The sequence below is a fragment of the Lytechinus variegatus genome, chromosome 1, assembly GCF_018143015.1.
Source record: "Lytechinus variegatus isolate NC3 chromosome 1, Lvar_3.0, whole genome shotgun sequence".
Classification (NCBI taxonomy): domain Eukaryota; kingdom Metazoa; phylum Echinodermata; class Echinoidea; order Temnopleuroida; family Toxopneustidae; genus Lytechinus; species Lytechinus variegatus.
Window position 1 is genome coordinate 86,735,749 of NC_054740.1, and position 24,208 is coordinate 86,759,956.

At 37.4% G+C, this 24,208-nt stretch overlaps 2 protein-coding genes across 2 annotated transcripts in view; both read left to right on the plus strand.

The window, feature by feature from the left end:
* The first annotated feature begins 7,644 nt into the window (after nt 1–7,644).
* On the plus strand, nt 7,645–9,843 carry LOC121432142 (beta-3 adrenergic receptor-like). Its single transcript, XM_041630000.1, has 3 exons — nt 7,645–8,070; nt 8,721–9,164; nt 9,494–9,843. The coding sequence occupies exons 1-3, from the start codon at nt 7,645–7,647 to the stop codon at nt 9,827–9,829; spliced, it is 1,206 nt and encodes a 401-aa protein (XP_041485934.1). The 3' UTR covers nt 9,830–9,843.
* A 9,253-nt stretch (nt 9,844–19,096) lies between these two features.
* LOC121426449 overlaps nt 19,097–24,208 on the plus strand; it is a 34,680-nt gene continuing 29,568 nt past the window's right edge. Inside the window, exon 1 of the mRNA XM_041622756.1 lies at nt 19,097–19,271. Within this exon, the coding sequence (XP_041478690.1) occupies nt 19,146–19,271 (126 nt within the window). The 5' untranslated portion in view covers nt 19,097–19,145. The remainder of the gene's footprint in view (nt 19,272–24,208) is intronic.

A 24,208-nucleotide genomic window follows, 5' to 3' on the forward strand; every position in this document is an offset into this window, starting at 1 on the left:
ACTAGACCACAGAGACGGGTTAGTGGCTAGGGCGACCCCGATCCGATTGACCGTCAGATAGACAGATTTTCAACACTATGCCAACTATAATTTCCTTTATCGGGTGTATGTGGGGGTGGGTTTTGAACAATGACAAGCCGCCGCACACCTGTCACACACCTATATATAAATATATGTATAGGTGTGTGACAGAAATAAATAGAATGCGGATGTAGCAATTTGCTCACACTCCTTTTAATGTCAAGTTTTCACCTTTCAACAGGTTTTCATGGGGCTTTTGGGACACAAAATAATGAACAAAATAATGAACAAAATAATAGGCAAATAATAACGAAAATAATGAAGGCAAGCAACAAACAAACAATCTAAATGAGCATTCAACAGAAACATAAACAAAAAACACAGCTTTCTAACATAAAGCCAAACGTAAATAAAGTAAAAGAAAACGGTCTTTTCAGCTAAAGTCAAAAGATGTGTAACGTAAGATGAAAATAATATTTAAAAGTTGCCTAGAATATGCAGGAAGAGGGGGATAATTTGGTGTGTGGATGTAGTGGTGTCCAGTGCGGTGTACATGGTGTAGTGAATGAATACGGTGAGTGGTTTATAGGGTTTAAGAGGAGGTGGTGAAGCAAAATATAGATAGAAAATCATAATGCTGCACCCAGTTCATTGCCGACTTACGAATACAAAATAACGAGGCAGATGCAAGACTGGCGTATTCTGAAGATACCATAACTTTAATTCCAAGCTTTTGTCTTAATGGTTCAAAACAAATAAATTGTTATTAACTCTTTCTAAGACTAAAATATATATACCAAGTTTTATACTCAATTGATTTACATGTATAATAATTATTCTTTTTTCATCGCATCTAATTCACTGTAATCATACATGGGGAAATACTTATAAATGTCACGTTAAACAGTAAGAAGTATAACCACATCAAATTATTATCCGCCAAGTGGCCCCCTATCTTTGTCTATGACAAAAGATTTTTTTTTATGACCTAGTTGTTGCTTTTTATGTTTTCCATCAATTTTAAATTGTTACCAGATTTTTCTTGCAATAATTAAGTTTACTTAAAACAGTGTGATTTACTCATATGAGAACTGTCAAAAGTCATATTTCAATGTACACAAGGTCAAATTGAAGTCAGGATTAAACTCATTAGTTCATATTGGTATTAAGAATTGGAATAATAATGATAATAATTAATAATAGCTGCATTTATAAAGCAAGAGGATACAAAGCGCTGCTATAATTACCCCGACTTTAGCTCGAGCTACCATCACCGGCGCTCAGAGCATGCAAGGAATTATTCCTGCCGGGTACCCATTTACCTCACCTGGGTCGAGTGCAGCACAGTGTGGATAAATTTCTTGCTAAAGGAAAACACGCCATGGCTACGATTCGAACACACGACCCTCTGTTTCGAAGGCGAGAGTCAGAACCACTAGACCACGATGCACTCATAAGCATAAGGCAGATAATACCTTGTCGGGCGTTTATAATTCTTCACATTGAACCCTTAAACTTGATACACTTTTCACCGTGTGAATGTTTGCCGATCGATGTATTCTGAGTATGAAAGAGCTGGTGCGAGAATGGATAGGTTGTGGATGTATATGCACTGCAAAAACTACTGCGAGGTTAATTTAACACCAGTCCAGAATCTATTATGACCACACCAGAGAAGTGTTAAAACAGCGCCGGTTTGAAATTAAATCGATATTGTCTTAACACTAATTGGTGTTGTATAGATGACTATCTGGAATTAGTCCAAAACCAAACCGGTGCTGTTTTAATACTTCTCTGGTGTGGTCATAATTATGGAATATAAATGATTTAGTGCCATACCCGGCAATCGTTTCAGCTTTTCTTTCACTCCTTTTCATATTTTCTAAAGAGTCTAAATTTCCGTTTGTCTATCGCTAAATTAATGAATCTTGATTGTTGAAAAGCTTAAAATATGGTTTAATAGGTTAGCAGGGGACGGTTTTGACCCGAAAATGAGATTCTTTCAAACTGATGGGAAGCGTCGTTGATTTGATTGATCTGCGAGGCACATGACTGCTCGCCTCGCCTTGGAATGCAGACGTTTAGAAAACAAGTCTCGGTGACTTCCCTCTGACAGAGGAAGTCGGCTTGGAGTCCATCAGTCTGTTTGTTGCACCATAATCCGAAGAAACTACATTTTTCGTGTCGGATGATATGTTTCCGTTGACTTCCGTGATTGTCGGTGTATGTCCGGTCACGCAAAAGTCCAAACGCATACCAAGATTCACTAATGTCCCTCTGATAGTCGCCACGTTCTTCTGTACTCACCTCAGCCAATATAGTCTAAAATAAAAAAAAAAGTATTAAAGCCCAGACATAATATCTACATCTTGAAATGGAAATTAAAATTGAGGTGATCGGAGAATATTATACATCGAATTTATGCACATCAATGAATTATTCATCAAGTTGAATATGTTCCGTAATCTCATTAGACGACGAATGAATAAATAAATAAATGAATAAGATTATGGAATGTATTCAACTTGATTATTCATCAAGTTGAATATATTCCATAATCTTTTTAGACAGATGAATGAATGAATAAATAAATGAATAAGATTATGGAATGTATTCAACTTGATAATAATTCATTGATGTGGATTAATTTGTGACTATAAGCCAAATATAAATGTTGTATCCCCTTGTAATTTTCAGACTGCTTCTGACGTAAGAAGTCTTGATAAAGAAGAAAAGAAAGCTGAGAATAGTTTCCTGCGTCATATTTTGAGTTGACACTCATCTCATGTTACATATATACGTTCACCTCAAGAGCGTTAATTGGTACACGTAAAACCTGACATCAATATGTATATATATATGTGTGTGTGTGTGTGTGAAGGGGCGTGTGTATGTGTGTAAAGTTATACATGTACAACAGCTTTTGGCAACTCTTTTTATTAAATATTGTAAAGAAATGGATGAAGAGAACAATGTTAGGCGTAGCTTAAATCAAGGTTCCCCAGAGCTATCTACCCTTTGGAAAAGTTGGTGATGCCGAAAAAATGTCTGCCGGGAATCGAACCCGGGCCCCAGCTTTGAACACCGGTGCCTTAACCACTAGACCACAGAGACGGGTTAGTGACAACGGCGACCCCTATCCGATTGACCGTCAGATAGACAGATTTTCGACACCATACCAATTATAATTTCCTTTGTCGGGTGAAGGTGGATTTTCAACAATGACAAGCCGCCATGCCTCAGCTGGATCAAAGCTATTGCTTTGATGCAGTACACGTATCGGGAAAAGTATACAAATATGTGAGGTCATACATGTACAACAGCTCTGACAACTCTTTTTATTTAAATATTGTAAAGAAATGGATGAAGAGAACAATGGTAGCTGTTGTACATGTATAACCTCACATGCCTGGGTTAATTTACCTATATTATTATTATTATTACTATTACTATCATTATTATCTGTCCTATATAATCAAACGCCTCTCAATAATCATCTGCTTTGATTCTTGTTTTTTTTAACCTGCATTTTACAATGAAGAAGAGTTCAGCGTCGCAATTACATGGGTATCGCAATTACATGTATTTGAATGTGTATATTGTTAAAACTACCTTGAGAATGCAGTGTAAACAAATTGTTCAATAAATTGCATGACATGAAAATCGGAAATTCCGCGCATGTTAATACCTCGTCTTTCTAAGATTCTTCTTAGCTATGGAATCATCTGAAATTGATAAGCACTCTGCGCATGCGTTTAGATTACCACACCTTTGATGATGTGGAGTTCTTGAGCATGACTATTTGAAGAGATGGATAGCATGTGAAATATTACTTTACTCGAAAGTGCTACAACCACTTGTTGGGGCTTTGCCATAGACGAACATCAAACGAATCACAAGAATTTCATTTCTGTTAGTTTTGCTATTTTCGAAAAAGAGAAGAAAAACATCTGGAATCGGTGGTGAGTACAAAATGTCTCATTATAATTTATTTTATCTCACTGATAAAACGAAGTGTAGACAAAGTAACCGATTATGACATCAATGGCGTACGTGTGAGTGTTTGGGACCGTGACTAAAACTACCAATTCAAGAGAAAAGTGGTTTTATTTTCCTCATCATACCAAGTCATAACTTGCCTATTTTGCTCTATGATTTATATTTTTTCCTAGTATGGTAAATTCAAATCAGATTACTTAATGGATCGAGGACACATAACATTTCATATTATTGCATTTCATTTTTATTAAATTGAAATATAGGAGTCAAATTTAAATACTTCATTTTACTACGTTTAAAGAACTAGATGAAATTTTGTATCATTTGATTTCGCGATAGTTAAATATTATTCTGCTGGAGATTGATTTTTATTAATTTTGTTCTAATTATACTAGAACTAGACTTTTATTTCTAATTGTTAGTTATGTAGAGAAATATGCGCATTTTGTTATACCTTTATGGTCTTAAGATATGAAGAAATGAAAATGATTTTATTGATGAGAAAATCTTTTTTCATGTTCTGTAATTGCATCATGCGAGAAAGTGAGAAGTATTTTACTCAAGTACTGTACTGGAATACAAATGTACACAATTAAGATTTTGCATTATACTTGATAGGGAAAAGATACACCTAAATGTAATTGATGCAAACGGGTTTGTATCCTTCGCTTCTACGACTATTTGATTTTCATATCTTTCGTTTATTTGGCATAGTACAACAACATCGTTCGATATCTCTCACAAATTGCGAGACTGTTCATTTACTAATAACATACCGTAAATACTGTGAATATGAGAGTCCCTGTGGAACATATCTGCACATGCCTTGACAATCCTAATGCTTAATAAAGAAATTTCTTTAGGATTTTAAAGGCGTATATTCAGAGAGCAAATATGAATGGTGACAGATATTTGACTATGTTTTTGTGTGGAAAGAGAGCGAAAGCGCTAATGTTCTCTGTATTCTATTTCAGTGTTCGAAAAACCCTTTGGAAAGAACTTTTTATATTTTTTGACATATTTGTAATATAATTTATAATGTTCATCTAGTGAATACTTTTTAATAGCGTTAGCAAAAAAAAACAATTAAACTTCAATGGCTCTCAACACAAAGGCAATGTTCGAAAAACATATACATAGTTTTTACGAGTACAGTATATAGAGGCATCTGATATGTTAAAGAGAACAGGAAAACCACAAAACGTCCTAATATGTTCAAGTAAGCCGTAGATTTCTTTTTTCTTTAAGTAGACTAACATAAATGACAGCTCCCTTTGGCTTCAATTACTCCTTTTGCGTTTCTCATGGTCAATTAATTTTACAACTGATGCATTCATTTTTAAGACTGCGCTGTAGTCTTCTGTTCATCAAGTGCACGTAATTTACGCTAATCCGTCATGGTGACATTTATTAAAATACTGTACTTTTGTGCATATACCCCAGTCTTTCCTCTGAAATTCGTACATTTCCTAGTGCACTCTATATCTCACCCCAAACACGAGATTACCATCACACAGAAAACAACACGCATATACACAAACCATCAACTTAAAATCCACGTATTCACACACACACACGTACACACGCACACCCTTACACCCTCCCACACACCTCCAATCCAGACGATCCAAATTGAAACACACATGAACATCCAGGGCGGTGATTCTGGGGGGCGGGGGCACAGTGCACCCCCGCCCCTCACACCCCCCCCACACACACACACACACACACATTTTTTGAAGCACTGAAAAGGTTCCCTTTTTTACGCAAGAAAAATTCCCCCCCCCCACGAACGTTTAATTATGTACCCCTTTCTCCTGAGGAGGACCTGTTTTAGGTGTTACCAAGTGCCCTTTTCGGTATTAAGTTCCATGTTTTAAAGGAAAAATGCACCCTCTCGACGTGTTCTGTGCCTCTTTCACCCGAGGACCCGATTTATGTGTTAGAAAGTGCCATTTTTGTCATCTTTGCCAATATTTACCGAAAAATCCCCCCTCACGAACGTGCTCTGTGCCCTTTTCACCTGAGGAGGACCCGCTTTATGTAGTCTGCTGGGCAAACCCTTCACTCGAAATAAGGGTTTGAATGTGCAGCCTACTCATGCCTTGTGTACTGAAGGCTCTCTCGCTCTGTATTGGAACAGCAAGTTTTCTATGTGCTAGTCTTTGCGTGGAGGCACACTTGTTGATGAAAGTTCCAATGAGGGTCTGTGCCTGCAGACTACGCTTTATGCGTGAGCAATACCCCCCTTGACTTCTAGTAAGTGCCCTATCTCGAAATAGTGCCCCTTTTACCCAAGAAAAGTGCCCCACATGATCGTGTATTGTGCCCCTTTCACATGAGAAGGCCCATTTTAGGTGTAAACAATTGCCCCTTTGAAACAAGAAAACAAAATTCTCATTGATGTTACTACGATATTTGTAAGGATAATCCTACGTGCCTTAAACTTCATGAGTCATGTGAATTGGGTTATAAAAAGCAGAGGTGTACAGATGGCGCGGAGGGGGGGGGGGTCTCGCATAAATTCGCAATTCCGGCGTTTCGTTATTACGAAGTTTCGTTAGACCGAAAACGAAATAAAGTTCGTAATTCCGAGGGTTTGTTAATAGTCCGAAAACGAAATGAGGTTCGTAATTCCGCGGGTTTCTTAGTCCGAAAACGAAATGAAGTTCGTAATTCCGAAGGTTCGTTAGTCCTTAAACGAAATGAGGTTCTTTTGTCCCAAAACGATATAAAGTTCGTTAATCCGAAAATGAGGTTATAGTTTGAAGGACTTATTCTATTCATGTATTCCATGAAGTTCTCAAAATATTCCTTTTCAGGTCTGATCGTCAAAACATATCAGCTGATGTGGCGTGCTCGCATTTTCATTAGGATGTACATGGACCTAGTAGGTCCGTGGTATGTATTAGCCTACTTCTATATCCCTCTGTATGACAGTGTATCAAAAAATATCAGCACGCACTTCGCGCTTGAAGTAATTAGTTAGTTCCATTCGCGTCTTTTTATAATCACAAACATTGCTCATAATGTTCAATTTTTAGGATAAAAATAAAGCTAAGAAGTCACTGTTCGGACTATATCTTCAAAGGAAAAAGAATAGCTTTAAGCAGCCGATCGGGGAAAATGTGAATGACACCCCCCCCCCCCCTCCGCGCCTATTGGTGAACGCTAGATTCACATGCATACACATATAGATTTAATGTGAAATAGGCGTGTGCCGCCCCCTCATTCCAAAAAGCTGACCATGGTTGCTGCGGATGGCTTTTTTGAAGGTTACATAGACACTTCCATTGACGGGTGGATACCATGCGTGACCATGGGGTTTCGAAAAGCACCCTAAACAAGTATTTTCCATTTTCTAAAAATGCACCCCTTAACCACAGAGCTTTTACATGCCTTAACACGTATTGGCGTGTGAAACCCTACCCTTAGCATTGGAAACCAAACGGTACCCTTGATATGCTTGCTAGTATGGTGTGGGACAGCTTAGTCCCCCAAACCAACTGAAAGAGAGGCTAAGAATGGCCGCGTGGTTGTTATGTCTTTGAGATGTCCTAGATCCACAATGTTTTATTCATTTTTCTCCAGACTGCAACGATTTCAAACCTTTTCTTTTCAGTCATGGATGGTGACTTAAATACATCTTCATCCCCAGTCAGTGGTGAACTGGAGGGTGACGAACTGGAGGGTTACTACGTTAATCTCGGAGCTCGAAGATGGCTCGCAGCATGGCTCGGGTCCATTGCCGTCGTCGGGTTCTTCGGTAATGTCCTCGTGGTTACCTGCGTCATCCTATATCCGAAGCTGCGTACGATCACTAACGTGTACCTCACTAGCCTGGCTGTCAGCGATATTCTGGTGAGTTTGACCATTCCGTGGATCATAGTCGGAATGGTATCTACCAGGGGTTGGCCGTTTCCAGATGAAACCTGTATCATTGTGGCTATACTTCGGTTCACCAGCAGTGGCAGCAGTGTGTGGCACTTGGTTGCTATTGGTTTTAACCGCATGTTTCTCATCACCACTTCGACGTCAACGTATAAAAAGGTAGACCCCTTTATCAAAATGATATCATGTCTTTGTGAAATAAAAGAGCTTTCTTGTCCAATTTGCATTCCTATGTTATAGTTGCTTAAAGTTACGATAAAAATGAATTAATGAAATCGTGAAGTTAAAAGAAGTGATGTAGGCCTACATCAAATTGGACAAAAATCCAACTAAATCGATGATGATTTATATGTAATAGCCCCCTACCAAGTTCATTTATATGTCCCTTTCTGTTCTTTCAAACAACAGAATCCACGCCCTGTGCCAGATACTTATGTAAATCATTTCTGTAACCAATTACTGAAATACATGCAGTGTAAGAACGCAAACGATTATTGTGTTTCTTATCAAGGATGAAGATGAGGTGTGTAACTTTCTTCGAAACATGTTCTTTCAATAAAATATTCCATTCTTCAGATTATGATATAGTGTTACTGAGAGGACCATAAAGATAATGAAAATTAAGTTGCCTAGCAATCATCTGGAATCAACTTGGTTGTATTTTAACTAATGGTTAGAAAGTAAATGAAACTGACAGAAAACGTTTTTCCCGTTTTTTCCAATTGAAAAAAAGTAGAAAAATAATTAATGATGACTAAGTTGTATTTCAAATCCCAGTTTAGAAGTATGTATATCTTTCCCTTTTGCAGATATACAGCCGTGTTAACACTGCAACCATTCTTTTTGTCACATGGCTAATTCCTTTCTCCGTCATTATTGTGCCTTATGCCATCGGTGCCACGCAACTGGGATATGATGACGGTCCCAAGCTTTGCAGTGATCTTGAAGATCGGCCGGACGGAACTGAAAACCTTACCCATACCTACCTTGCCGGGACTTTTCTGACTTGTATACCACTTTTCATTGTAATATGCGTGTATCTGCGAATTTTCGTACACATCAAACAGCATGTGAGGAAGCAGAAAGCATGGTCCTCTGGTCAACAACAGGAGAACACTAGAACTACTGGAACGACCGCAACCGCGCAAGACACAGTATCACCCGAGCAGCAATCAAAGCAGAATACCGCGGGACTTGGCACAAGTACGACCGTGCAAGACCCGGAATCGAGCGGTAAGCAGCAGAACATCGCGGTGGCGTCTGTTAGCGCGACCGTGGCGAGCACCGTGACAGAATCGACCGGCACTGGGGCACAAGTCCAGTACAACAATCCAACAGAGCGAACTGTTCAGGTATTGTTCCACTTGTATGTTTTTAACAAGAATTGATAAACAAAGCTGCAAAGTGTTGTGTTTCCGGGTGTGTATCACCCACCATTTTTTTCTAACGAACAGACCCTCATGAGATTGCAAAATAAAGACTTTTATCAATTGAACATGCATATCTTGTTACTGATAAATAAGTTTATTTGGCTTCTATATTTGTATTTTAACTTTCAAACTTGATATTTCTTCTTCGGCAGAATCCCACCGCTGCCAACAGAAGACTTCCAGTCAAGAAAGGCAAGGATCTTGAGACTCGCATCACGAAGAACACTTTCTATGTGACTCTCGGGTTCTTTCTATGTATCCTTCCATACGGTATTTATATTCTCGGCGGAGGATGGTTCAGAATCAAGGGTACACCTTTGGCACAGGCTTTCCTCCTGTTCAACATCTGCATGAACCCAGTGATTTACGGTACGAAGCATCCACACTTCAGGGTTGCCATAAGGAATATCTTCTCGAGACGATTGTCAGGTGCACTTGTCACGAGTAACTCCGTCGATCCTGCTAATCATACCCAAGGGAGTACTTGATCAATTATTAACTATTTGATTTGCACTTGTCATAAACCACAAACTTCGTTATGTGGGTCATTTTGCACTTTCAATGGAAATGCATTTGATATACACTATAGTTTGGTCGGAAACTGGGTCCCGTGCAACATGAGAGAACTAAGACCAACAACGGAAAGGAGTGGGGGTGGGTTGACAGACTCCCGTTAGGGTAGATTCTGATGTGACAGAACGTCATCTCATATAACATGCATAGCGATGTCCCCTCAAAGTGTTTCCTATAAAAATAAAAGTTGCGTTGTTATACAGTATATCAGATACATTTGGGCTCCAAAGCACGATATCTTTCAAATGAGTCATTATATGGATAGAGGTGGGGGTAAATTCGATAGACTCCCTAGAGTGTAGGCTTTGATGTGTCAGGACGTTTCCTTGGTGGTTTTCACGCCCGGGTGGGGGGGGCACTTACATTGGCGAGTGGATACCATGCGCGACCAAAAAAACACGTAAAAAGGATGTCTTTTTCACGATAGGGCACGTTACGTACGTAACGTGATAAGGGTGTCAAAAACACAAAAATAATGAAAAAAGGGTATCTATTTCGCTAGGAATATGCGGGGATGATAAAACAAAATTAAAATGTTTTATAAAGGATGTCCTTTTTGCCCCAAAACTTCGTGTTTAGAGTCCGATTTGAGCGAGGTGTAGAAGGTGGGGTCGTACTAAACCAAATAAGGTAAAGCCGACGACCGAAGGACCCGTAACAATAAAACATTCCTGTACTTGTTTAGGGGTTCATTTCAGGGAATATTTGTCAAGAGTATCGTTTTGTTTCCAATACTTGTTAAGGGTAGGGTTTCACACGCCAATACTTGTTAAGGGGTGCATTTTCAGAAAATGGAAATTACGTGTTTAGGGTGCTTTTCGAGACCCCATGGTCGCGCATGGTATCTACTCGTGAATGGAAGTGCCCCCCCCCCCGGGTTTTCACGATATAGTAGACTGCCATTATTTTGGTTAACTTTGTCGCCCCATAAGCACGATATTTCAATAAAGTAAAAATACAGATCATGGGAAGGGTGACTTTCGACAGGCTACTGCGAGGTTAAGCTTTGAATTGGCGAAATTTAATCACATGTAAACATGCGGAGCAATGTCTTCTATAACTTCTCCAAGTGGTTTCATAAAAATGTAGAAAGAACACCTTGCGCTCCTACACCAATCTCAAAATTGTACCCTAGATGCATTGCGGTATGCAATATCGAGTAATAGATTCTGACGTGTATGCCTTATACATAAGCAGGTTAATACATTAATACTGTCATGAAGCATTCTCTTTCGGGTCGAACGCTTACATTAGCTCATAATGAAAAAAATAGATAAAAATGTATATCCAAAGTTTTGATCAAAGTATGGAAATTTTTGCACAAATTCTCCCCCCCCCCCCCATTACGATGCACGGGAACCCCCGTTCCCGACTAGCTTATGTATTGTGAACGCAAACGAATTTGTATACATAAAATGCACCACCAAGTTTACAATTTATATAAAAGCATCGATTTTCCAAGGGGTAATAGTCAAATGCTATTGAATTTTACATTAAAAATTTACTAGAATATGAAAGGGAGCCCCATCAGCTTTTTAATGATTCAGTACTTGTACCTTTTACAACACTCGTTACTCTGCCCTGAAGGCATGAGGTGCGAATTCAATTTTCTATATTGATTTATTTACTTCCTTATGCATAACAATCATGGTAACTCGGTATAGCAAAGGCTTTTTGGACATTAAATCAGGAATTTACCATCTCGAACACAAAGTTACCTGCGCAAGATGAATGATTATTGTAAGCAAATGTATATATATTTTACTGATGCTTTAATTGAGTGATCCCTATAGACATGATTAGTTTGAAGTCTTTTGTAGGCTATATGCTTGTGAATACTTGGGGGTAAGAACTGAATTCCTCATTGATAGATCAGTTTCTATAACTTCAATAATTTTACTAGAACTTAAAGAAAATGAAACGTGCCTAATGTTTTTCAAATTAATTCAAGACATGCATGGGATCATTTGTATAAGTTCATAAAGCTGTGCATGGTTTTGTCATATCTCGAATGGATGTCAAAAATCAACCAGGTTTATAATTCAATATTCTTATTATATCCTTGATATCATCACTGGCATACAGGTGGGGAGGCTTGGGGGCTCTTCCCCCCCCCCCCCCCCCTCCCAAAAAAGAGAGAAAAATGAAAAGGAACGAAATATATTATCTACTGAATGTTATGTCAAAATCTATCACAAATTTAGATTTTTGTCTCTTAAGGCGCCGCTTTTATCCCAAAGGCGGCGTCGTCAACGTTGAAATCTTAAAAAGTTTTTGAAATGTCACCAGAACTTAATGTCATCAGGGGGCCGTTTCATAAAGCTGTTCGTAAGTTAAGAGCGACTTTAAGAACGACTGGTGAACCTTTCTTACGCGCTAGATAATCACCAATGAATATTAATGGTGAATATCATTTACCACAAGAAAGGATCACCAGTCGTTCTTAAAGTCGCTCTTAACTTACGAACATCTTTATGAAACACCCACCAGAACTTAAAAAGCATATAAACCTAGTTCATGAAACTGGAGCATAAGGGTAATCAAGTATTACTGAACGTTCTGCCTGAGTTTGAGCTCACATGATTACGGTCAAAGGTCATTTAGGGTCAATGACCTTAGACCATGTTGGGGGAATCAATATCGAAATCTTAATCAAAGTTAAGTTTTTGAAAAGTCGTAATAACGTTGACAGTTTACGGATCTAGTTCATAAAACTTAGACATAGGGGTAATGGTGCTAAAAATGTGTTTGAGTTTCAGGTCACATGATGTCAATGGTCATTTTTGGGTCAACGAACTTTGGCCATGTTGAGAGTATCTGTGGAAATGTCATAACTTCAAAATTTTATGAATCTAATTCATGAAACTTAGACATAAGGTTATCAAGTATAAAAGATTGTTTTGCACAAGTCTTATACATGGTCAAATGTCATTTTGGGTCAATGTAAATAGTATTTTATTATTATCATGATTATATGAATGTTCATGCAATTCTTCATTTTATTAACAAAATTTCATCTGCTATTGACAAACATTGCCATACAATCGGATTATTTTTGGACTTCTCCAAGGCCTTCGATACCATTGATCTTTTTTATAAACTACATCATTATGGTGTAAGGGGGAAGGCCTTGGAGTGGTTCAAAAGTTATCTTACCAACAGAAAACAATTTGTCTCATTGAATGGAGTAGAATCTAAACGCCAACCAATTACTTGCGGTATTCCTCAAAGGAGTATCCTTGGCCCCCTGATTTATATCATATATGTAAATGATTTTCAATATTCATCTCCACTTTTGTCTTTTATTCTATATGCAGATGATTCTAGTATATTTTTCTCACATAAAAACCCCCAAATGCGCGTAGATATTTTTAACACCGAGTTGAAAAGTATTTGTGAATGGATATTTGCCAATAGGCTCTCTCTAAATCTTGATAAAACAAATTTTATGTTATTTAGTAACTCTCTTACAAGTTTACCTGACAATATTTTATTGAATGATGTCCAGATCAGTAGGGTAAAATCAACTAAGTTCTTGGGACTTTTTATTGATGACAAAATGACCTGGAAAATTCATACAAACCACATTTGCTCAATTTTATCTAGAAATACTGGTATATTGTATAAACTTAAATCAATGTTTCCACTCAATATTATGCAAATGTTATATTCCACTTTATTACTTCCGTATTTAAACTATGGTATTCTTGCCTGGGGAAATTCTAGTAAGCTTCAACTTGATAAAATTTTGGTTATTCAAAAGAGAGCAATTCGTATAATCTCCAATGCCCATATACGGGCTCATACAGGTCCTCTCTTTTTAGAAAAGGGTGTTTAAGAGTTTCTGATATTTTCCTTCTGCAGTTGGGTTCTTTTATGTTTCAACTGAATAATAATGACTTGCCTCCGGCACTTAATTATATGTTCATAAAAAACAACCAGTTGCATGACTATCCAACACGCCAAGCATTTTCATTTCATCTTCCAAAAACCAGAACAAAATTTGCCCACAATACTATTATTTATTCAGGTCCCAAATATTGGAATTCACTTAATATCGATATAAAAAGATCTGTTAGCTTAACTGCATTTAAAAGAAGATTGAAAACGTCTCTTTTGAGAAAAGATTACTCCTCGTAGAACCCAACTGTAAGCTTTAAATACACAATATATATTTATCTATTTGTACTCAATTGCGTATTACTTTTAAGACGGTCAGAGAGAGGATTGGGCACCTGGTAGCCATGCAGGGAAACTCTTTAAAACCACATAGCTCTTCTAAGTTTTGCTTCGGTCCTTTGATACTTTTTCTCTCCTAGCAACTATCAAGTTTTTTTTCTTTTTCTCGTCTGCCAGGTGCTCTATCCCCTCACTATGTCCGTATGTTTACCATTGTAATGAATTACATGTATTCATATTTACAGCTGCAGATACCCCTACAAAGGACCCGTCTACTATTCCACTGGCATACGATCAATTCTGTCAAAATATTTTACGTCATGCTTTAACGACGCAATCATGAACAGCAATATAATAGACGGGTCTTCTTTCCTTCTTTCTTTCTTTTATGTCTTGTTTTGTCCTCCTTGTCTTGTCTAGTAACCTGTGTGCCCCTGTTCTTTGTAACGTTCTCTGTTTTCGTCCTTGTCCAGTTTCTGTAACTTTCTCCGAGCTCAGCTCTATTTTTTCTATAATTACTTGTAGCTAACAATGATTACACATAAATTATTTGTTAAGGGCCTATCCACAACAAGCTTTTGCTTTACTTTAGGTCCATCCACTTAGAATCTGCTTTTATATTGTAATTATGCATACTATTTCGGAATGAGTTGTATGTTTTTCTTTGTATTTTGATTGATTTGTGGAAAATAAATGAAATGAAAATGAAATGAAATGAAAAATGTTTGTGAATAATTATTCAATAGTTGTTTTCAAAGCCAACACTGCTGCTATATCGAATCGCGGAATGCAGACGAGATTGCCAGAAGCAATCCACTTGTTGTGATTTAGATGTCAATATATTTGCTCGCTCATTTCGCTCGCAACTTTTTACCGAAATTTTTGGTTAATTGCGCCACTGGATATCACCTTTAAACATTATGAAATTACAATTACATTTGGCGGGGGTATATGAATTGAAAAGTTCAATATCTGCTCTTTTATTTGATTCCTTAATCACAAAAAAAGACCAAGAAGTAAGAAAGTTATGTTCCCTCGAAACAATGCTTGTATTTCCATAATTTCATTAAATGAACGGTTTCCCACAGAAGCTATCCCATGGCTAACAAAAGACTTATTAAATACATGGCTGATCGTCAACAAAACAGAGTGTCGAGTGAGTTTGAACGCTAGCCTGTAGAACCTTTTCATTTTATGAAATTATTGAAATTCAAGTCTTATTTCAAATAACCAAAACTTTGTTATTTCTTGACCATTTTCTATAATTGAGGTAACAAATTGAAGAGCAGATATTGAACTTTTTAAAATGTGGTTTTCTTTTTGAAACCCAGATACAGCCCGCCAAATGACTTTTTGGTATCCCCTCTTCAAATTATTTTTGCTCACTCATGCGTGAATGAGAAATAATCTAAGTAATTTCAGATGAAAGAGGAGATTCTAAGCTCTACATTGGTATTGTCTATTGTATTTGTGATTAATTTATGATAAATCATCGATAAATCTCGGTTTCGTTTTTTGTGGGACGCACTGTATATATATATATAGAGAGAGAGAGCCATATCAATGAGGAAAAATACAATGTACCTATTAGTATTATTATACAGGAATAGGCCTCCTTGTACAATATTGTGATGCAGAAAATATAAATTAATACATAAAAAAGTGTGATGTTTCTTTCTTTCAAATAGCAGAGTACCTCAGTTGACAGGTCAAGGCTTAAAGGGGAATCCAACCCAAATAAAAACTTGTTTTTATAAGAAAAAGAAAAAGAAAAATCAGACAGGTTGATAGGTGAAAGTTTGAACAATATTGGACAAACAACAAGAAAGTTATGAATTTTAAAAAGTTGTAAATATTGGTAATCACTATATTCATGGAGACTTCAAATTGGCCGCATATGGGATGGCATAGTGATGTAAGGCAAGGACTACTCTTCCATGTACTCCAATACATATTATGGCTAAAATGTCACTTTTCCCAAAAGTTTTATTTCAAATTATATTTTTCTTTCATGAGGACATAAAACAATATACTACCTGGATTATATTTAGATTACTGCCCCAGGGAAATTGGTACTTAGGAGAAAACCACAAATCCCTGATAATAAAGTACATGGCCTATGGGAAAGTTGTCCTTGCCCCTTGTCATTATTTACTTACCCTGTTGCCAATTTGAAATCTACCTACTATTAGTGATCTCAATTTTAAAGCAGCTATAACTTTCTTATTGCTTGTCCGATTTCTTTCAAACTTTCACCATTCTGTTTAATTTATTTTTCTCCTTCCCAACACAACATTTTATGGCCAAGGCTGGATTCCCCTTTAAGAAAATTCCCAAAAGGTACTTGAAAAATACCAAAATGGACCCAAAATCCGCAGATCTTATAAAAAACAATAACTTCAAAATCACCAATGCTGCAACCAGTCGATAAGCTTCCTGGCAGTCGAGCCACCAATGAAATTCACTTGGGGAAAACCCTACACTTATCCATTTCATATAATAATAATAATGGTATTTTTACCCAGGGTAGCCACTTCAGTTCCGAAAACTGTTCTCACAGCGGGCCCTGCTATTATTAATTACTCGGCTAAGCTAGGCTACCTATTCGGTGCACACAGCTTTTTGAGGAATTACACCTGCCGGTACCGATTTACCTCACCTGGCTCGAGTGCAGCACACTGAGGATGAATTCCTTGCTGAAGGAAATTACGCCATGGCTGGAATTCGACCCTCTGTTTAAAGTCCGTAGACTAATTCACTGGGCCACGACGCTCCATATACTAGTAGTATACACACCAGAGTCCAATCCTCTTTTCACCTCCTCTTAATAGTCGATTTGACATTTTCCGAACCTAGAAATGTTCTTTCCGATGAATTTTTTTTCTTGATCCGTGTTCCTATGGGGTCCTAGAACAAATTCAGCTTGGTTGCCCAAAGTTGCCGTTTGGGCAATTTTGCTAATTTGCATAAATCCAAAATGGCCGCCAGATGCCATCTTGAAAACCTAACTTTTGAACCCCTGTCCACAAAATGATGAGTAATGACTCGTTTTAGGGGTTCAGAGATGTGTAGAACCGATTTCTGTAATCATTTTTGCAATATAAGGTCATCTTCAGGTCAAATCCAAGATGGCCGGCATGTGCCATCCTGAAAAATTGACTTTTGTTCCCCTTGCCCCAGAATGACGAGTAATACCTCTATTTAGGGGTTTTGGGGTGTACAGAATCTATTTCTGCTTTCTATTTTGCGATATAATGCTATATTCAGGTCAAATCCAAGATGAACACCATATGACGCCATCTTGAAATATCAACTTTTGAACCCTTTGCCCCAGAATCATGAATAATAACTCTATTCACGAGTCATTTGGTATGTTGATTCAATTCATGCAGTTATTTTGCACAAAGGATAATCTTCAGATCAAATCCAAGTTGGCTGCCAACCACCATCTTGAAAAATTACTGTCCGAGGCTTATACGTGTTAGAACTAATTTAAAGCGATTTCAGTAAGAATACTCATTTCTTTTATTAATTCTCAAGGTCAAGGTGAAGTTACATCTTAGATGTCAGGTTTCAACATTAATTGCTCAACTTAGAATGAATCCTCTTTAGGTTTGAGCTATGATCCATTTCGAGTGTGTTTTTATTTTTGTTAAGGTCCATCCATACCTTTGTACTGAAGAGGCTTTTAGGGTCTTATTTGAATTTGAAAATGTTTTATCAATATTTTTTTCTAAATTAATGTGTCCAATGATTGGTAGGCATCAGTTCGCCTTAAAAGACGATGGTGTAGCGCTAGGCCTTACATTTTCGAGAGTGACTATAGAGCTCCACTCTAGAGTGGCAGTCTCTAGAGCAAATTTTTACAGATGAAGGAGGATGGCGCTGATCAACGTTTATATAGAGATGCTGCACTAGCCTTCCTCCTAGGCCTTTGGTCTGCCAATTAAAAGTAGCATTCCAATTATTTTCTGACGTCTTAACCCCTGTACTTAGTAGCTCTCCATAGAATGGCGACTATGATCTACACCTTCATAAGTGTTAGTGTCTATGCCGGCAAGTTTTATGTCACGTTTGCAGGTGTCTTTATAACGGAGGTGTGATCTACCGATGGGGTGAGACCAATCACACAGCTCACCTTACCTTGGCGAATCCAAGAAGGAATTCGCCAAGGTTTCATGCGGCAAACATGCCCCAACCACCTGAGTTGTCTTTGACTAAGGAGCGAGAATAAGCTTTTGATGCCAGCACGTACGCTGAAGGGTCTCTGTATTTTTCACTTTGTCCTGCCATTTAACGTGCATGATACGTCCGAGGCAGCTGATATGGAAGGTGTTTAGCCACTTTTCTTGGTCGGCGTACGTTTTCCAGGACTAATCGACTATATAGGGGTATGTGTGTGTGTATTTTGAGTTTTTGACAGACGTGTATCAATCAGGTATGATTATTTACGTTTGGGACCGACCTTTAACGTCACCATCCGAAAGACGTGATCAGGGCTCGAACCTCTGCTTCAATTTGTAACTCTTCACAGCTTGGATTACAGGCGCACGCCACGACGCCCAGTTAGGGGAAAATCCCTATATTGGCCTTAGGGTCAGGCGCTTCAGATTGTTTTTCCAGCATGCATAGTTGTTTTTATTATTTTTTCTATAATTCATCAAATATATGAATCAAAGAATATCTTTCCAGTGTTTTTCTTCTGTTCTCACTATATTCATGATCCATAATTTAAAAAAAATCACAAAGAATAATAATGTTTTATAATTATTTTTAAACGCTGTTTCGATTTTCAATGGAGACTAAACCAACCTCAGTTCATCTGAGGCGTTGTGGCGTGCGCCTGTAATCCAAGCTGTGGGGAAGTTATAAATTGATGCAGAGGTTCGAGGTTCGAGCCCTGATCACGTCTTTCGGATGGTGACGTTAAAGGTCGGTCCAGACGTAAATAATCATACCTGATTGATACACGTCTGACAAAACTCAAATACACACACACACACATCGCGAATCTCATCTCTGGCACGGCATTTGGCCAACAACGTCGACGCCATGCCGAATCAAGGACCACGTAAGCGAAAAGAAAAGGATAAGGACAAATTGAAAGATGATGGCAAGAATATGGCGAAATCGAAGCAAACGACTGGTTACTGGGCTGGAAATGATACCATGGATACAGTAAGTATTGTGGTCTGTGGAGTATCCGACACCATTCATTTTCTTGGCCGGTATCGGTAAATACAGTCCGACATATGCTTAATCATGTTAATCATGTCATGTTTTGATAATTTCATATTCTGTCTGTCTGTCTCTCTCTCTTCTCTAGTTTGTATTTTTCTTATGCCTATTATTGCCATTTTTATAAATTGTTATATTTCTTCTATGGCCCCAGGAGGGGCCGTCAAAGAAATAAAGTCATTGTCAATGATTGTCAATGTCAGTAAGTAGATCTAGCCTTACTTAGTTATGCCGATCAAAAGTCTCCGTGATGATATTTTGTTAATGTTTTAGTTACATATACTTTTTCATCACAAAGCCTTGAAACCCTCCCCATGATACTTGCCTAAGCGGAACTGATAAACAAAGGTGGATTTCCCTAGGAAATCCATCTTTTCAGAGTGAAATTGGTTTGTTTCACTTGATTTTCTTTATTTATCTATGAAAGTATGAACCTTCACCTATGCATATGACGGGATTAAACTTTAATTTAAAGATTTATTAGTATAAAGGCCTATATGAAAAATAACAGGTTTCTTACCAGACCCTGGTCCCCACTCTGGGCGACACCCCTGTTCAAAGCTGTGTTAAAAAAGGTGACTCCAAACAATTACGTTTTGGCCTTGAATTTCCAGCCCATTCCTCTAGCTCTATGGCCTAAATTTAGGTCTAACTTATTATTTATGAATTCACTAAATTATAATGTAAAATGGGTACTCACCGGTTCTTTTCTTTCAAAATTTTGTGTTTTCATCCCCTCTTCTGGCCAACTCTTGCGACAGCTGTTGTTGCCATAGGATCCTGGGGCCTGTTGCATGACGAGATGAGCGATACGTAGGAACGTCCTAGGACCATTCTTCCGAGATAGGAAGATTGGCGACAAATCAGCGCTTTCCGTTTCACGAAGGCAATTTTGTCTTCCAAGTCCGCGACATCGTTTTATATCGATAGTATCGGAAAAATATTTAGTCTTCATCGTCACCTGAACCTTTTATTTCGGAATGACGAGTTTTCTTAAAATCATTTATTTCAATAAAAAGAGATCAAATGATGTTTTATTTATTACTGATTGTAGAATTGATGTATGGAGCTTACTTTATGAGGTAAAAAGAGAAAAAACTTTAAAGATTCACAAACATAACTGAATAAAATCGAAATTTTCATTATTTCCCTTATTTAGAACACGATGTCCTTTTAAAGACACCTTTCATTGATATTTCAACGAAAGAGACCCTTGCCCGATATAAAAATTGATTTAACTTAGTAATTTAGACATTTTAGTAGTTCAATATTCTATATTTTATAGAATACTTATATATGATGACAATTTTGCAAATTATGCGTTAATGTGTTATTTGTTGAGGTAAAAATAGGGTTTGAATGGTGTAAACAAAATCAACAGTGTCTGATTGTATGAGACTAAAAAGGAAAATATGAGAGGCTGCGTGTGAAATATGTAATTTATTTATTTTATTTGTTAGATATAACGCAAGAAATACAAATGTGAGTGTTTAGAGTATAAACATACCTCAGTTGCATGATGAGTATCCGAAGACAAGGAAAATATGAAAATTGCTGCAAACATGGCCAAGTGAATAAAGTAGCTATGCAATAATGATTAAAGCATAGAAAAAGCTGTGTAATCCGCAATGGAAAAAACCCGGAAATAATGCTAAAAATTACAACGAAAAACGTTGGACATATTTAAAGTTGATCACTGAATTAATGGAAATTTAGATAAGAATATAAGGTTTAAGAATATACAAAATATATATGACTAACGTGATTCTTTTGGGGCCTACCCTGCGATTTGAAATGCGCCTCTTCGTATGGACTTTTCATAATCTTTTCTTTGTGAACTTATCTTCATTTATATGATTGTGATGGATTCGTAAGCTATGGGCCTAATCTGTATCTTAAATTCAATTAGCTATTTCTGCAGATCTTTGTTTTGTTACATCTCAAGTTATCCCAAATCCATTCAAGAATTAATTTTCATTGATTATAATCAAGCTCATCAAAAATAATAATTATAATGAAAATGAATAAAAATAAAGTTTAGCATGTTTAACATCTTAGTTTTGTGTCTTTTTTGCTCAACGTTATAAACACGTTTTTTACTTACATAATTACTTTTTAAGAAATTTGTTTTCATGTTGTTTAATTATCTATATTGAGAAAGCATAAGGAGTCAGAGAGGGAGTGCAGCCCATTTCATAGTTCAAGTTTATTTATTTTTTAATGGAAAAGGGGTGGGGATAGGACGTATAGGGAGAATAAAAGAAAACATATTTTGAAAATATTTGGGCTTACATTACCCTCAGAGAAGTTAAAATGACTTCCGTTATGGTCGTCTTGTCGACCTGAAAAGTGATGACAACTAGCCCCCATGTAAAAAAAATAACTTGGCGCCATCCCAGATAAAACGCATCAACCCCCTAAAAAATATGTTTAAAGGTGATATGTCAGTGTGGCTTGCCGTAACCGCATTTTCTCTCATTGCCGACGGTGGCGGGCGGTGTGCAAAGAAGATCATGCCTACGTAGGACATGTCTGGAGGTGTCTTTCCAAGGACCATTCTTCGTATCGCCCAAATCGGCTTTGTGAAACAGTTGAGCGATATCTCGTTCTTACGTAGAATGGTTCTACGAAAGACCATTTCATGCAACAGGCCCCAGTACATGCAAATCCAGGGTGAGTTGTCACATGATGCCCGCGAGTCTCTAGGCTTTTTGGCCTTTATTCAAGACGTTCTTTTTTGTTATAATTTTATATATCGTAATCGATGTAGACGAGTCTGTGCAGGGGCATAACAGGGATATATAAGAGCACATGTCGCGTGTGGAAAATAAAAGTTACGTAATATAGTCCCGAGTGAGCAAAGCGAGCGAGAAAAAGACTTATCATGAAAATCTAACTTTGAGATAGATTTTGACAATGATCCTACATTTTTTTTCCTTTCCTCCGCAAACATTTCGGTGCCATGGTCCAAACCCTGGAAAGACTTCCATATGTCCCCTTCACTAATTTTAAAAAATACTTCTCCAAAACCCCCTTCTTTCGTTCTCTTTTTCTTTTCTTTTTTTCTTCTTCCGGTTGGAGCTTGGATTCGAACCTCTTGCTGCTGATCGAGGCATCTTCTGTCTGTCGCCTAACTCACTGAGCTAGCAGAAATTGTTGAAAGCCATGGGTTTCATTACGGTTATCGTATGTGTTTGTGTGTATTTGAGTTTTGTCAGACGTGTATCAATCAGATATGATTATTTATGTCTGGGACTGACCTGTAATGTCACCATCCGAAAGACGTGACCAGGGCTCGAACCTCTGCATCAATTTGTAACTTCCCCATAGCTTGGATTACAGGCGCACGCCACAACGCAAAGTATCGTAATATCGGTTGATATTACGACTAGTCTACTCTCCAAGAGTATTGGATATTTATTTTTCTGACTAAATAAATAGATGCCATTGGGAATTACACACACTCGAATTTTTGACGGAATAAAGCCATATTTTGGTATGTATCCGACTTAAATCTCTTAGATATATGTTAGATAATTCTTGATAAACCTTCTCCATATTTTTTTTTTCAATTTTAGTGGAGGGGACATATAAAAGTCTTGCCCAAACCCTTGTTACCCCCACGTTGTTGGTAGCCCTGGGACCTGTGGATTTTAATTAATCCAAGTGAGTAAGTCTATCTCGAACAACGTCGGAAGGATGGACAGGAGTGCTGTCCTGAATCCACCAAGGCTGCAAATGGAAAGCTGATGGGTTACTCTGTCACATCCATGCAGAATAATTTCACAATACGATTTGAATATCAGCCCTCTAGATTGGATTACTTTTTTTCTGAAATGCACTGTAGTATACATGTAGGCCACTCCTTTCATGAACAAGGTTATGATATATCATAGGCCTGCATAATTTTTTTAAATTTATTTTAAACATTGTTGTCAGCCATTCCACACTGATTTTTAAGTAACGTTAGACTCTAAAAGAAAGTTTTTTTGATAAAATTTTTTAAATGAATCATGATACGCTGACTGCTGTGATATGACCTGTGTTTTCATGGATTTTTTTGCCGTCCACGATACCCCTACCACCCCTCTTCCCGACTCTGCCAACAAAAGTAGATCTAATGCATCTGTAATTTTGTCTGAAGGAGAGCAGCAATGGACATCTCTACTTTGATGATTGATCAATGAATAGGCTAAGCTTAGTCCTTCAACATCGTTGCCTTCATTGGAGTAAAGTAAAGTAGACCAATATAAGTCTTTTTCGTAGCCGGAAAAAAATGAAAAGTATCAGCACTCAAGATTGAGTTAGGGGTATGTTTTTGATCAATTTCCATTTTTCCTTTAATCACTGTTTATGGCAGTAAGATGTAGAAATCACATTATGGCGCAGTCACATTCCCCCTCGAAAACGACCGTTTTAACATTTTAAGTACCAGCTACATTATACAGTGCGTCCCAGAATAAATGAAACCAAGATTTAGCGATCATTTATCATAACTTAATCATAAATAGAATAGATAAATGACCTACCAATTTAAAGCGTAGAATCTCCTCTTTCATCTGATATTACTTAGCTTATTTCTTATTAACGCATGAGTGAGCAAAAACAATTTGAAGAAAGGATACCAAAAACTCATTTGGCGAGGGGTATATGGGTTTCAAAAAGAAAACCACATTTCTGAAAAGTTCAATATCTGCTCTTTAATTTGGTACCTCAATTACAGAAAATGGTCAAGAAATAAAAAAGTTCTGGTCATTTGAAATAAGGCTTGTATTTCCATAATTTCATGAGATAACGTGTTTTCACCGGTTTCCCACAGAAGCTTTCGCATGGCGAACAAAAGATTTAATGCATGGCTGATCGTCAACAAATGGAGT